The sequence below is a fragment of the Camelus dromedarius genome, chromosome 25 (assembly GCF_036321535.1).
Source record: "Camelus dromedarius isolate mCamDro1 chromosome 25, mCamDro1.pat, whole genome shotgun sequence".
NCBI classification, from domain to species: domain Eukaryota; kingdom Metazoa; phylum Chordata; class Mammalia; order Artiodactyla; family Camelidae; genus Camelus; species Camelus dromedarius.
In genome coordinates, this window is record NC_087460.1 from 12962604 (window position 1) to 12974986 (window position 12383).

At 38.0% G+C, this 12383-nt stretch overlaps 1 protein-coding gene across 2 annotated transcripts in view; it reads left to right on the forward strand.

Moving 5' to 3' along the window:
* The window catches only part of PDE3A (phosphodiesterase 3A), a 296337-nt gene that overhangs the window by 264303 nt on the left and 19651 nt on the right, over positions 1-12383 (forward strand). For both annotated transcript variants that reach the window (XM_064479084.1, XM_010988838.3), the window contains exons 10-13: positions 3744-3855; positions 9971-10084; positions 10233-10432; positions 12084-12287. In XM_064479084.1, the coding sequence (XP_064335154.1) occupies positions 3744-3855; positions 9971-10084; positions 10233-10432; positions 12084-12287 (630 nt within the window). The remainder of the gene's footprint in view (positions 1-3743; positions 3856-9970; positions 10085-10232; positions 10433-12083; positions 12288-12383) is intronic.

The window sequence follows — 12383 nt, forward strand, 5'->3', positions numbered from 1 at the left end:
AAATAAAATGAAACGGATTTGCGCTGTTATCAAGCACTTAGCAAAATACACACTCTTAATTAATCGGAAAGATGTAATAATCTCAGCTTCTTTAAAAATGTTTTAGGTGAGTTCTCAAAGATTGAATAGATATCACGGCAGAGATACTAAAGACAACCAGATTTGTTAATAAAAGACTAAGGTGAGCATTCAGGACCCAGATTTATGGGGGGCCAGTAACCCTTCCTTGCAAAACGCTAGAAGAGAAATCACTTGTTAGACTGATATCCGCTCCGTGCATCGGAGGCAGGCTTTCTTCAGACCTCTGAGCGAGTGTCTTGAGTGTGGAACTTCGAGCTGAGAATCCCTGATCTGTGAAGGTTTGAAGGAAGAAGATAGAGGGGCCTTTTCCTCCACTCGTTAGTCCCTCAGACACAAAGTGCTAGTCTAGTCTGCAAGAAGAAAAATGGGTCCCTGCCTTAAAGGAACTCCCTTTCCAACAGGGAAATTAGATACGTGTCAAGATCATGAGAGTCCTACTTGATATGTACAGAAGTGTGCTAACATGATGGATGGCTGTTGGAGCGCAAAATAATCAACAGTCTCCCTAACACGCAGCTGGTGCCTCTCCTGGACTCTGATCTGACCACGAACACATGGGGAACTAGGATGGGGACCCTTGTACTTTTACTGGGAGTTAATACTCCTTCTTTTTTTTAATTAAAAAAAAATTTATTATAGTAATGTTGGTTTATGACATTATACAAGTTTCACGTGCACAGCATTATATTTCTCCTTTGTACCCAAGGGCATCTTTACCACCAGATATGTAGTTTCCATCTGTCGCCATGCAGTTGACCCCCCTTTACCTGTCTTGCCCTCCCCCCATCACTGTGCTGTGCCCTGTGTCTACATGTTTGTGTGTGTTTGGTTTGTTCATTAATTTTGTTTGTTTGTTAGATTCTACGTATAAGTGAAGTCAGTGGTGTTTTCCTTCCCTGTCTGACTTAATTCATTTAGCATGACATCCTCAAGGTCCATGCATGTTTTTACACATTAGTGGTCTCAGTCTTATTCTCCCTTCCTCCTCAATGCTGAGCAGCATCTTTTTTTTTTTTTTTTTTTTTTTTTTTTTTTGGCGGGGTGGGGAGGAGGTGGAGGTAATTAGGGTTATTTATTTACTTATTTACCTTAAAGGAGGTGCTGGGGATTGAACCCAGGACCTCGTGCATGCTAGGCATACACTCTACCACTGCGCTATACCCTCCCCTCTGAGCAGCATCTTTATATGCACTGATTTGAGCGCAAGTTTAAGGGCAGCCGTTTTACCCAGTCCACCTCCACCTCACGCCTCAGGGGTCCCCCAGGGACCTTTTGTGTCCCACTCTCTGAAACCCACTGCACACCAGCACGCTGAGGGAGTGATTTTACCTGGAAATCTGCCTGCAACGGTGCCACGAGAAGATGGGACAGTGGGCCAGGAGGCAGACTTTCTCTTTTACTGGACACTGTGTTCCCTTGTTTTGTATTTGCTGTATATGTCCCAGACTTCTCGAAACGTGACAGCTTAATCTTCAGAGCAACTTTAATGCAGGTTTTTTTTTTTAATCTCTAGTTATAACAGAAGAAGAAACTGAGACTTAAAAGAGAAAACATAACTGTTCATCTAAAGCCATGTGGTAAACATGGACCCAGGACCTGATATGTGCATATTGGAAGTCCAGACTTTTTACCTTCATTGCAAATTCTTTTCAGTTCCCTCGTAAATGCATTTATGTATTATATTTTCAAACTTTCTGAATAGAGAGTCTGAGCAAATAGACAGTGGTTATTATAGCAGTTGGTGTGACAGTGTCACACCTCGGTCCCCTTGAAGTTCTGTGAGCTGGGGGCAGGAGGGGGGGACCTTGACCATCTTAGCCGCAAAATATTTTCTAAGAGTCATAGACAACAGAAAGATTAGAGAGAATTAACAATTAGATTTTGGCAAAATTCAATAATGTATCTTTTTTTCCCAGTTATCTTTCAAAAACAAATACATAACTACATAATTCTTACTATGTCACTATGTTATTTTTCCAATTTATATAACTGAACTTTGAGAAAAGGCAACTTTATTTGCCTTGCTAAGTAGAACTTTATGGTTTTTTCCTTTGATTTGAGTTTGGAAGTACAAAAATCGTGAAATTTTCACTGTGTAAAAGGCATATTTTTTTTGCGCCCCAGTAAGACTTCAGGGCAGCTGAAATGAATTAACTTTAGCATTCCAAGAAATCACCTTTTGGCTGAGACCACATAGAGAAGGTCTCACTTCAAAAGACTTCTAAAGAGACATATGTGCAATGGAAATGACTTCTCAGCCTCAGTGTACTGCCTGCCTTTTTGATGATTATCGTGTTTATTTTAACAAATTTAAAAGGACATCATTCAGATTTTGGAATAGTATTTTTTTTCGGTTACCAATATTTACCCTGTTAACAGTGCCTTTTCTTTATTTGTGAGTTTAGATGATTGGCCATTGATTTATCAGTTTCTTGGTGAAAATTCTTCTATTTTAAAATAATACTCTAAAATATCTTGCCTTAATTTTCAATTCATTTTTCAAATGTTTTAAGAAAATAACAGGAAACTTAAGTCATTGCAATCCTAACAATATTACTTCTCAAATAATGGTGGTAGGATTTGCAGCAGTATACAATCTGAAGCCATAATTCTTGGCTTGAATTCTGGTCCCGTAATGTGTTTACTGTGTGATCTTCAGCAAGTCAGTCAACTTCTCTGTGCCTCTGTGTTCTCTGCTTTCAAATGTTGGTAATTAGCAGTATCTTTCTCATAAAATGCTATGTGAATTAATTAAAATGTAAATAATTAATATGTGTAAACTATTTAGAGCAGGCATCACACTTATTAAATGCCACATATATATATTTATTTATATATGTCAACAGTTGCTGCTCTGTTGTTATGAATGGGGCTGTATTCCATTCTGCCTCAAGAATAACCATTTCTCTTCCCATCACCTCCTTCTGTGCCTTTATCATTCTTTTCTTTCTCCATCATTTGCGTATCAACTATGCCAGTTACATCCAAAGATATTTACTTGATTTGAGTCTATGGGCTATGAAAGTAATTAGAAGAGGAATAGATACTTGGAGGAGAAAGAAGGAAGACAAGTGAGGAAAAATTATTTTAAACATTTTTATTTATACTGAATTAGGACACATCTTTTTTTTTTTTCTCTATACGTTTCAGTCAAGGCAATCTTTTTCTCTCTCATAATTCTGTCCCCTTATTTTTCACCAAGGCACAACTCTGCATCCATCATCCTCCAGAAAGCTTTTATTTATTTGTTTATTTTTAGTTATAAAATTGGTCCACAGTAAAGCTTTCCTTCATTCTTTACTTAGCACTTACAGTGTATATTATACAATGAGCAATTTAGTAAATATTAATCTCTAGTTATTGCTATCACGCATAGTTCAGTGCCTTGATATGTTTCTGTAGTGTGACACTGGATTTTTTGATTGGCAGTTTCTTAGGCATATGTCTCTATCTTTAAAAACAGATTCTATACCCCTCATCAGGGACTTCAGGGGTAGGACATAGAGGTCTTCAATATCTGCTTGATTTATTGTTCCCAATAAGTGTCTCTATAGGCAGTAAATTAATACGGTTGATGGAATATATAATCTTTCCCCCTTTTTCTCTTTACGTCTAACCCACACCAAGGGCTGTTTCGTAAACTCTGTCTTTCTCCTTTACAGGTATCATACAGACTTTTTGAGGACATGGGCCTCTTTGAAGCTTTTAAAATTCCAGTTAGGGAATTTATGAATTATTTTCATGCTTTGGAAATTGGCTACAGGGAAATTCCTTGTAAGTATAAGAATTAATACTTTTAAAATCCTTTGAATTTGCTATAGATAATCAGATACTGAATTATTTGCAGCTAGCACAGCATTACACATCGAAACACCCCATGTGGCTACATGGTATTGTGATTAGGAGGTAATAGTGTATGCCAGAATCCTGGTCCCTTGACACATCAGCTGTAGGGGACCCCGGGTCTTATTTAAGCTCCACATGCCTGATTTCTTCATCTGTAAAATGGGGATCACAGTAGCTACTTCGTAAGATTATCATGAGGATAACATGATGTGAAAATTCTAAAGGGGTGATAATAGTGCCTTGCACATAATAGCTCCAATTTAATGTGTGTTAAATAAATAATTAAATGTTGTATTTATTGCTCATGTTATAATATGCTCCTTTTATTGGGTGAATTCTCAACCTTTGTTCTGGTATCTGCAGAGTTAAATCACTGTTGAAGTTTTTCAGGATAAGATAAATGTGTCTGGGGAAGAAGGACAGGAGGGGATGATGGTCTAATTAAATAGAAGAGAAGAGACATCTGGAATTTGTTGTGGAGAAAGTGTTAGGAACATTTTAAAAATCGGATAGATGTGAAGACCAAAGGAAAGGATACAACCAAGTGTTCAAGCTTATGAACTTTGAATATTGAGAGAATAAGTTTGTCATTTATGATCTTGAGGAACTGGAGCACAGAGGAGATAGTGAATTAAATCTTCAATATATAGCATTTCAGATATCATTAGGACATGTAAATAGAATTGTGCTCCATGCTACAAAGTATATTGCACTGGAAAAAAATGCCTGTAAATCCAATCAGACGTGTACAGAAATCACATGAAACATATAGGAAGTAAATGTATAAAAAGAAAACAAATCAAGCATCATATGTTGGTTGGAGTGTGTATTATTTAAACTGTGTTAAGTTTTAAATTTGCTTTTATGTACCTTGGACTTTAGAACCCCATGTCTGATTGTAGTTGCAAAGAGCTAAAGTTAAATAAAAATTATATGGAGACTAAGAACACAGGTATTTTCAGAAAGGGGTGGTGCATTAAGCAGGTGATCCGATATTAACGTGTTGTTGATTCCAAAATGCCACGCACGTGCAACAGTGGAAAATGAAAATGCACAGTTGACGCTATGTGATAGGAAAGGAGAATGAGTTACTGAGTCTGTAAAATGTGTGACAGAAAAGGAGAATGAAGAATGAAATCTTCAGCTGAGATTTGTTGGAGAATATGGGGCCAAAGGCAGACAAAATAGGACAGCGGGAGTAGAGAGGGGGCTTAGGAGCCTGGGACGCTGTGAGAAAGTAGCTCGTGGGGCCGTGAAAGTGAGGAGAGAGAAAGGAAAAAGGGCTAGTTTGAAAGGATCTCAAGATAAGCCCTGCTTTCTTAATAATACTTTCCCAAAGCTCACCCTGGTTGGATGCCAGTGACTGACCTGAGTGTTGGTGATTTCTCAAAGGCTGAGGAGTTACATGAGCCAGCTTTTATAGAAAGGAAGCCACTGAAAACACTAAGGAACAGCTAGTCATCAGATTAAATTTACCAATAAATATTATATTTCCAAATATATTTTAGTGATATAATCAGCTCTCTCCAAGCTCCACTGAATTCAAATTGACATAACGACTAACTTTTGCTCTAGATAGTGTATCATTAAATCATAGGGAAAGTTGACCAGTCTTTAAGTGTAAAAAGAAGTTTTCAGAGTCTTAATTTTAGTATTCCTTTTCACATTTTCTTATTACATATTTTTATGTATAAATAGGTATTGTTCCTGAAATACGTTGTTCATTCCATGTGAAAAGAATTTGTTCTACTAACCTTACTTAAGTCCCAAACGCTGTCCATAAAGGGAATTTATTTACGTCTTCTCACAGAAAAGTTTTAGCTTAATTGATGATCACTTTTAAATAATAATTACTACCTTGCATGTTGTGGGGTTGCAAGTTTAGACTAATATGGATAGTAATTAAAACTTTTGTTTATCATTAACTAAAATTAGCATGTACAGAAATTTGTAGTATGTCTGCTTATTTAACATTTAATTCCTAGAGAACTGTATTTCTAATGGCTCTATTTAAGTAAACCCATAACAAAATTAAAAAAGCCTAAGAGTAACCAAAATGGGGTTAGATTAGAATTTTTAGAAACAGAATTTTTATTGTAGTTCTAAGAACACCTTTACAAACTTCCAAAAGAAGAGGGAAAGAATGCAAGCTTTTAAATTTGTACTCAGAACCTTACTAAAATTTGAAGAATCTATATTTAAAAATAGACATAAATGGGGTAGAGGATTTAGAGATTCAAACTACTATGTGTAAAATAAATAACCTACAAGGATATATTGTACAACACGGGGAATATAGCCAATATTTTATAATAACTATAAATGGAATATAACCTTTCAAAATTGTGAATCACTCGGCTGCACACCTGAAACATATAATATTATACAGCAACTATATCTCAATTAAAAAAAGTAGACATAAATAGATTGATAGTTCATGGAACTGTAGTGGGTAAGATTACACATAGAGGCAACTCACTGATAAAAATATGATATCAAAAATATATTTGTTCAATAAAGATTAGGATAAATTACACTTTAAAGTCAATTGCCAAGGGGAAAAACAATGTTTGATATCATTCATAGTCCCTTTCAGTTGGGCAGTTCAGCTAGTAAAGATGATAAATCATCAGGTCATTTTCATTCATGGATTCAAAGTTACTTTTGAGAGTACTTTCTATTTTCAAAGACTTTCATCTCTAAAATGTATTCTTGCGAACACCTCTCATTTTCCATGTCAAGTTTGAGGAGTGGGGAGAATGCCTCAGAGATGCCCGTGACCACGTACCATCTAATGGCGGAGATTAGAATAGTCTTGCTGGACCTCTGTTTAGTTCGGTTGGATGACAATGTACCCGCCGATTTTAAAGCCAGGCACTGATGTGACATGCTGCAAGCTCCAGGGGCAAAACTATCACAGTATTAGCTGTATTCCAGAGAGAAAAATGTTTCAAATCTCTTTTCTAGTCTTTAGTACTTCCCTTATCTTTTGGTGAACAGGAGCATAGACAGAATTTTGAATGGAAACATCTATAAATTTAGGTGGAAAAAAACCTCTCTAAATCTTACGTACAACGGCAACCTTCCATACCAGCTGGCTTCACCTCTGTGCTTGATGGATAAGGAGGAAGTGAGAGAACAACTCTGTCAAGGCGGAGGAGGGAGCTGGGCAGGCTCTGGGAGGGGGTGGAGTGGGTGACGTATTTGTGTGCGCACGCTGGGCTTACGTACTGTCAAAGAGGCAGGGGGGTTGCCGGTGGTGAGAGAATTATTGAGGGCTTTGTCCAAAATGCAGAGATGAAGGAAGAGGATGAGAATGATCATGATAAAGTCGGGAGAGCTCTGTTGTCATTGCTTATCCCTGTCCGTTGCCTACCATGGCCAGAAGAAGAGCAATCTTTGAGCATACTTGCATGTCCTACAGAAAATTGTCAGTCCCCTGTGTTGCCCTAGCTAGCGTCTTTCCTGGGTGCCTTTTTCTCCTGAGTTGGTCACCAGTGATACCAACGCTTGGCACAATATTTGCACATAAGTACAGGCTAAGTCAATTTTTGTTTAAAAAACATGCTAATGACTGCTTACAAGGCAAATGATTTTTCCATCCTGCTTAAGTGATAATGACAACATAATTCATTTAAATATCTACATGCATCACTGTATATATATTTTTAAGGAGTTATATTTGGTTAACTATTGTTTTATTTTTTACTTTCAAACCTATGCTCCAAAGCAGGAGGGGTTTCATTTTTCCTATATATTACCTTTACCTAGTTTTTAAATCAAGACTATACTAACCTCATAAAATATGTTTGGCAGCTTTTTCTTTTTACCTTTTTAGCACTAAATTATTTAGATAGATTGCTTGTTCGTTGAAAGTTTGCAAGAAGTATCCGTAAAGCCTCCTGGACCTGGACCTTGGGGTGGGGAACGGGGCAGGAGCCAGTATCACTCAAGCGCTGTGTCACCTGTACTTGATGTTGTCTGTTTCTCACCCCAAACAGGCTCCACCAACACCCTGGTACTGTCCCTCCCACCCCTGTCATGCTGGGCGCATGCGCGGGTTTCCCCAACTTGCGACCTTCGGCAGTAATGGTAGTTACATCCACACAGGCATCTTCCCAGCTTGCCACAAAGGAAGAGAAAAGAACTTAACCCAGAAGATCTCTCTTGACTTATCCCCTTACAGTGACCCTCTCTGACCAGGCTGTGTTTTCTCCCTCCCCAGGGGCTTAGCATCACTTTTATTTTAGCTCCTCACTTCTCTTCTTAGAAATCCAGCATTAATTTTGAAAGAAGACCAGAAATCTGCATTTATTCATCTTCTTTTAAGAACAATCATTTACTTTATGTGAATGATATTCGCATCAATCACAAACTTACGATATACCAAGCACTTTGACATACGTTCCCTTCTGTAATTCTCACAACTGTCCCCTGAAATAGGCACGATGATTGTCTCCGTCCTTTTAAGATGAGGATCTGAGACTTAAAGTTTTTAAGTGACTCACTCAAGGTGACACAGGTAATAAATATCCAAGCAGAGACAAAATGAGATCTGTATTAAATCCAGAAACTTCTAGCATGATCAACTTTGTGGCACAGGTATAGACATAAAATGTAATCGTCTTGAATCATTTGAGATGGTTCCCACACACAGGGATAGAGACTCCAGTTTGAATAAAATTGTTCTTTGGAGACTAGGCAGTATCAGTATTTACGTCTGCAGTGATACCATGAGTGGATTTTACCCCTCGGGAGCCTAGGAGGTCTGCTTCTCAAAGCTCTTCTGAAGAAATCTTCTCGAGCCCTCACAGAGCCCCTCACTGAATTCCTGGAGTATTTAGCCAAGATGTAGCTACGCGTCATCACTTAAAGACTGACTCCTAGGAGTTGCCCGAAATGCAGGAAAATAGGCACGTCTTTCTGCGTTCTGGTGCGCTGCCAGCATCACCGACGTCACAGTGTCTTCTTTCTCCCCCAGTCCCGGGGCAGGTGTTTCTCTCTAGTTCCCATCATCATCTTGCTTGTTCTCTTCTGCTTTGCTTCTCCTCATCAGTTATTACTCAGAGATGTGATAGATTTTCATTGGAGAAGGAACCTGTATCGTGGCTGGTCGTTAGAAATAAAATATGTAAAGTTAGCATATTTAGGATAAAGCATACCAATCAATGAAGTCTTATGAAGGGCCAGGTAAACAAAAGAGGGAAGTATGGAAGAATTGCATGGAGAAAGAAAATGGGCCAAGAGCACACTGGACCTTTGTCACGGTTCCGTGGTACTGAGCTGCCACGTAGGACCCTGTTCCCGTGATAATGACATTATCCCTAGGAGATGTGGTTCCCCCGTCGTCGTTATTCTTTGAAATGGCTCGATTCCCTAATTATTGTACGAAGAGGTTTTAATTTTTTTCCCTCTAGGTAGGTCCTAGAATAGCATTCTGTAATTAGAATTTCTGCATCAGAGAACATGGATTTTGGTTTTGACTTTGCTTGGTAGATTTAATCTATACATAAAAGTTACTCATTTTATTACAGTGTTTTAAGTTGGATGGAAAAGAGTAATACTGTATTCAGTTCCCAGGGGCTATTTGGGTTCTTTTTATCAGAGAGAAGATGTTGGGTGGTATAGACCATTGGTCTAACCTAGTTGAAGTGTGTCAGGGGGTTGTTTTAGTCCAGTCCTCTGTGAAGTCTTGTACAGGAACATGGGAATAAGAGCAAGAATAAATACTACAGTCGATTCACATAGTGAGTTTCCTGAATATGTTAAGCGTCTGGTGGACTCTGGATGCAGATTTTTTTTTTTCATTTCAAACATCTGCTTGTGTAATGAGTGTTGCAAGTGTTGGGTATTTTTTTTCTTACAGTGAATTAGTTCTGGAGTAAGGGAGGAGTAATCCCGGAGTATTTGTCCTAGAATGTTTGGCTGTCTTTCCCTGGAGCGTTAAAATGTTGGGACTAGCTGTTTACCCAGTAGGTGGCACTCTCAGTCCTTAGACCCCGGAGTTCACAGATGAATGACTGTTGCTTTGCACCGGTTACAGATCATAACAGAATCCATGCCACCGACGTCTTACACGCCGTCTGGTATCTCACGACGCAGCCTATTCCAGGCCTCTCAACTGTGATTAATGATCACGGATCAGCAAGCGATTCGGGTCTGTATGAAGTACCTCTGTGCTCCCTTGTAAATGATGGGAACGGAAGGGTGTTTTTGTTGTTGTTGTTTTTTAAAGGAAGCCAAGACAACAGATATCTGGTTTAACACTTTCTTAAAAAATTTCTCTTTTCATTTTCTCTTCTCAGATTCTGACAGTGGATTTACACATGGACATATGGGATATGTGTTCTCAAAAATGTATAATTTGTCAGATGATAAATATGGGTGTTTGTCTGGAAACATCCCTGCCTTAGAGCTGATGGCTCTGTACGTGGCTGCAGCCATGCACGACTACGACCACCCAGGAAGGACCAACGCTTTCCTGGTGGCAACCAGTGCCCCTCAGGTAAATCTTCTGCGTTTGATCCAGAGAAATAATTCAGAGATTTCTCTGAAGAAAATTAATTTGATAAATCTGACGTAAGCACCAAGTGAATAGGAGCCAAACTATATTCAGCCCTAAGATAAAATTCTTAAGAGATCATGCTGATTTTGAAAAGCTGTCATAATGGTGGGTATGTAATGTTATAGACGATGGGGACCCCTTCGCAGTTTTCTTAAGAAGAAAACGCGTTAAGGAGCTTCCTCAATGAAGAAAACCTGACCTATACAGAAGTTTCTTTCTGAAAAGGTTAGAGAACCAAATCCTTCTTGGTTCTTTAAGAATTAAAGGCTTCTCCGTATATACATTTAAGACTAAGAATTAAAGGCTTCTCTGGATGTAAATCCCATTCCTTTGAAATATACTCATTATGGTAATTACGATTCTGATGGCATTTCTATTGGTTAGGAGGAATAAAAAACCAATTTATTTCATTCATTTGAGGGAAAATTTTTTATCTGAACATAGTATTCCAAAATCAGTAACTTTAAAGAAGTTCATCTTAGCATGTCTTTAAATTTAAGTCAAATACTAATCGCTAACTATTTAGGCTTCTCCATCTATGTAATTAAACTTAATAAGACTCTCTTTGGTTTAATCAGCTGGACCCAAGATCTTATTTTGCTTTCTAGAGGCTCTAGAGGCCAATCTGGTCCAATACCTTTTTTTTTTTTTTACCTTGTTTGCTTTTTGTCTTTTACTCCATTCCCCCTCATTTCCACAGCCTCTCTCAAATACGAGTCTAGAATTTTCTTCTAATCCAGATACAGTACAAATGTCCTGATATTTTTAACTACTTATTTTAATTTCTTACAGCGTCTCCTTCATACACCAGAATCTGTTATCCCTAAAGATGGGCAGATCCTTTTGCCAGCACCATTTACCATTCAGACTTCCCTGCACGTGATGCAGTTTTACTTCAGTATTAATTTCCACGTGCTTGTTAGTCTTTCCTTTTTGTCTTGCACCTTTTGTCCCTTCTTCGTCCCCCTAGCCACACTAGTTGTCAAGCATTTTTTAGGCGACTTCCTTTTCTTTGCAGCTTCCCTTAGCATTATTAGAGAATTTCAAGCAAGTAGGTACTTACTATATATATTTTCAATTACTAAATAGAGGTTGCTATTTCCTATGGCTGATTCTGGGTGAAGAATGTTTTGAATTATGGGCTTCTCAGGGATTCCATTCTTCTGTGTTAGTTGCATGTGTGTAACTAAAAGGAAGTCATTCTTATTCTAGATGGGAAGTAACTGAGTTACCTCTCAGGGGTATCACTATATTTGCCTATTTTTATGGTTAAATTCCTGTGCCCTGCAAAAAATAAATAATAATTATAGTAACCTGATAAAAGCTAAGTCTAAGCCCTTAACTTGCAACAATTTGAAATGAAGTTCCAAGGAAATGAATTTTATTTTATAAAAAACAACATTTCACCAAGAAAAGTAATCAATGAATTCAGTGTACAGCAACCAGTGATTCTTAATAATGAGCTGTCATAAGATTATGTTTCTGTGTTTCACGAAAAAAGAGGATTCCAGAAGTTTTGCATATTCCCAATTATCTTTATGTATTTATTTTAATTTAAAAAGTTGGACTCTTCACTCTCGTATTTGCCCAGGCGGTCCTCTACAACGATCGTTCGGTTTTGGAGAATCATCATGCAGCTGCCGCATGGAACCTTTTCATGTCCCGGCCAGAATATAACTTCTTAGTTAACCTTGACCATGTGGAATTTAAGCATTTCCGTTTCCTTGTCATTGAAGCAATTTTGGCCACTGACCTGAAGAAGCACTTTGACTTCATAGCCAAATTTAATGCCAAGGTAACTACATTTATACCAGTCTTCATTTTATGGTCACATTGAAGGATGTCATGGAGTCAAAGTGTTGAACAAAACTCACTGCTGTCACCTCATATA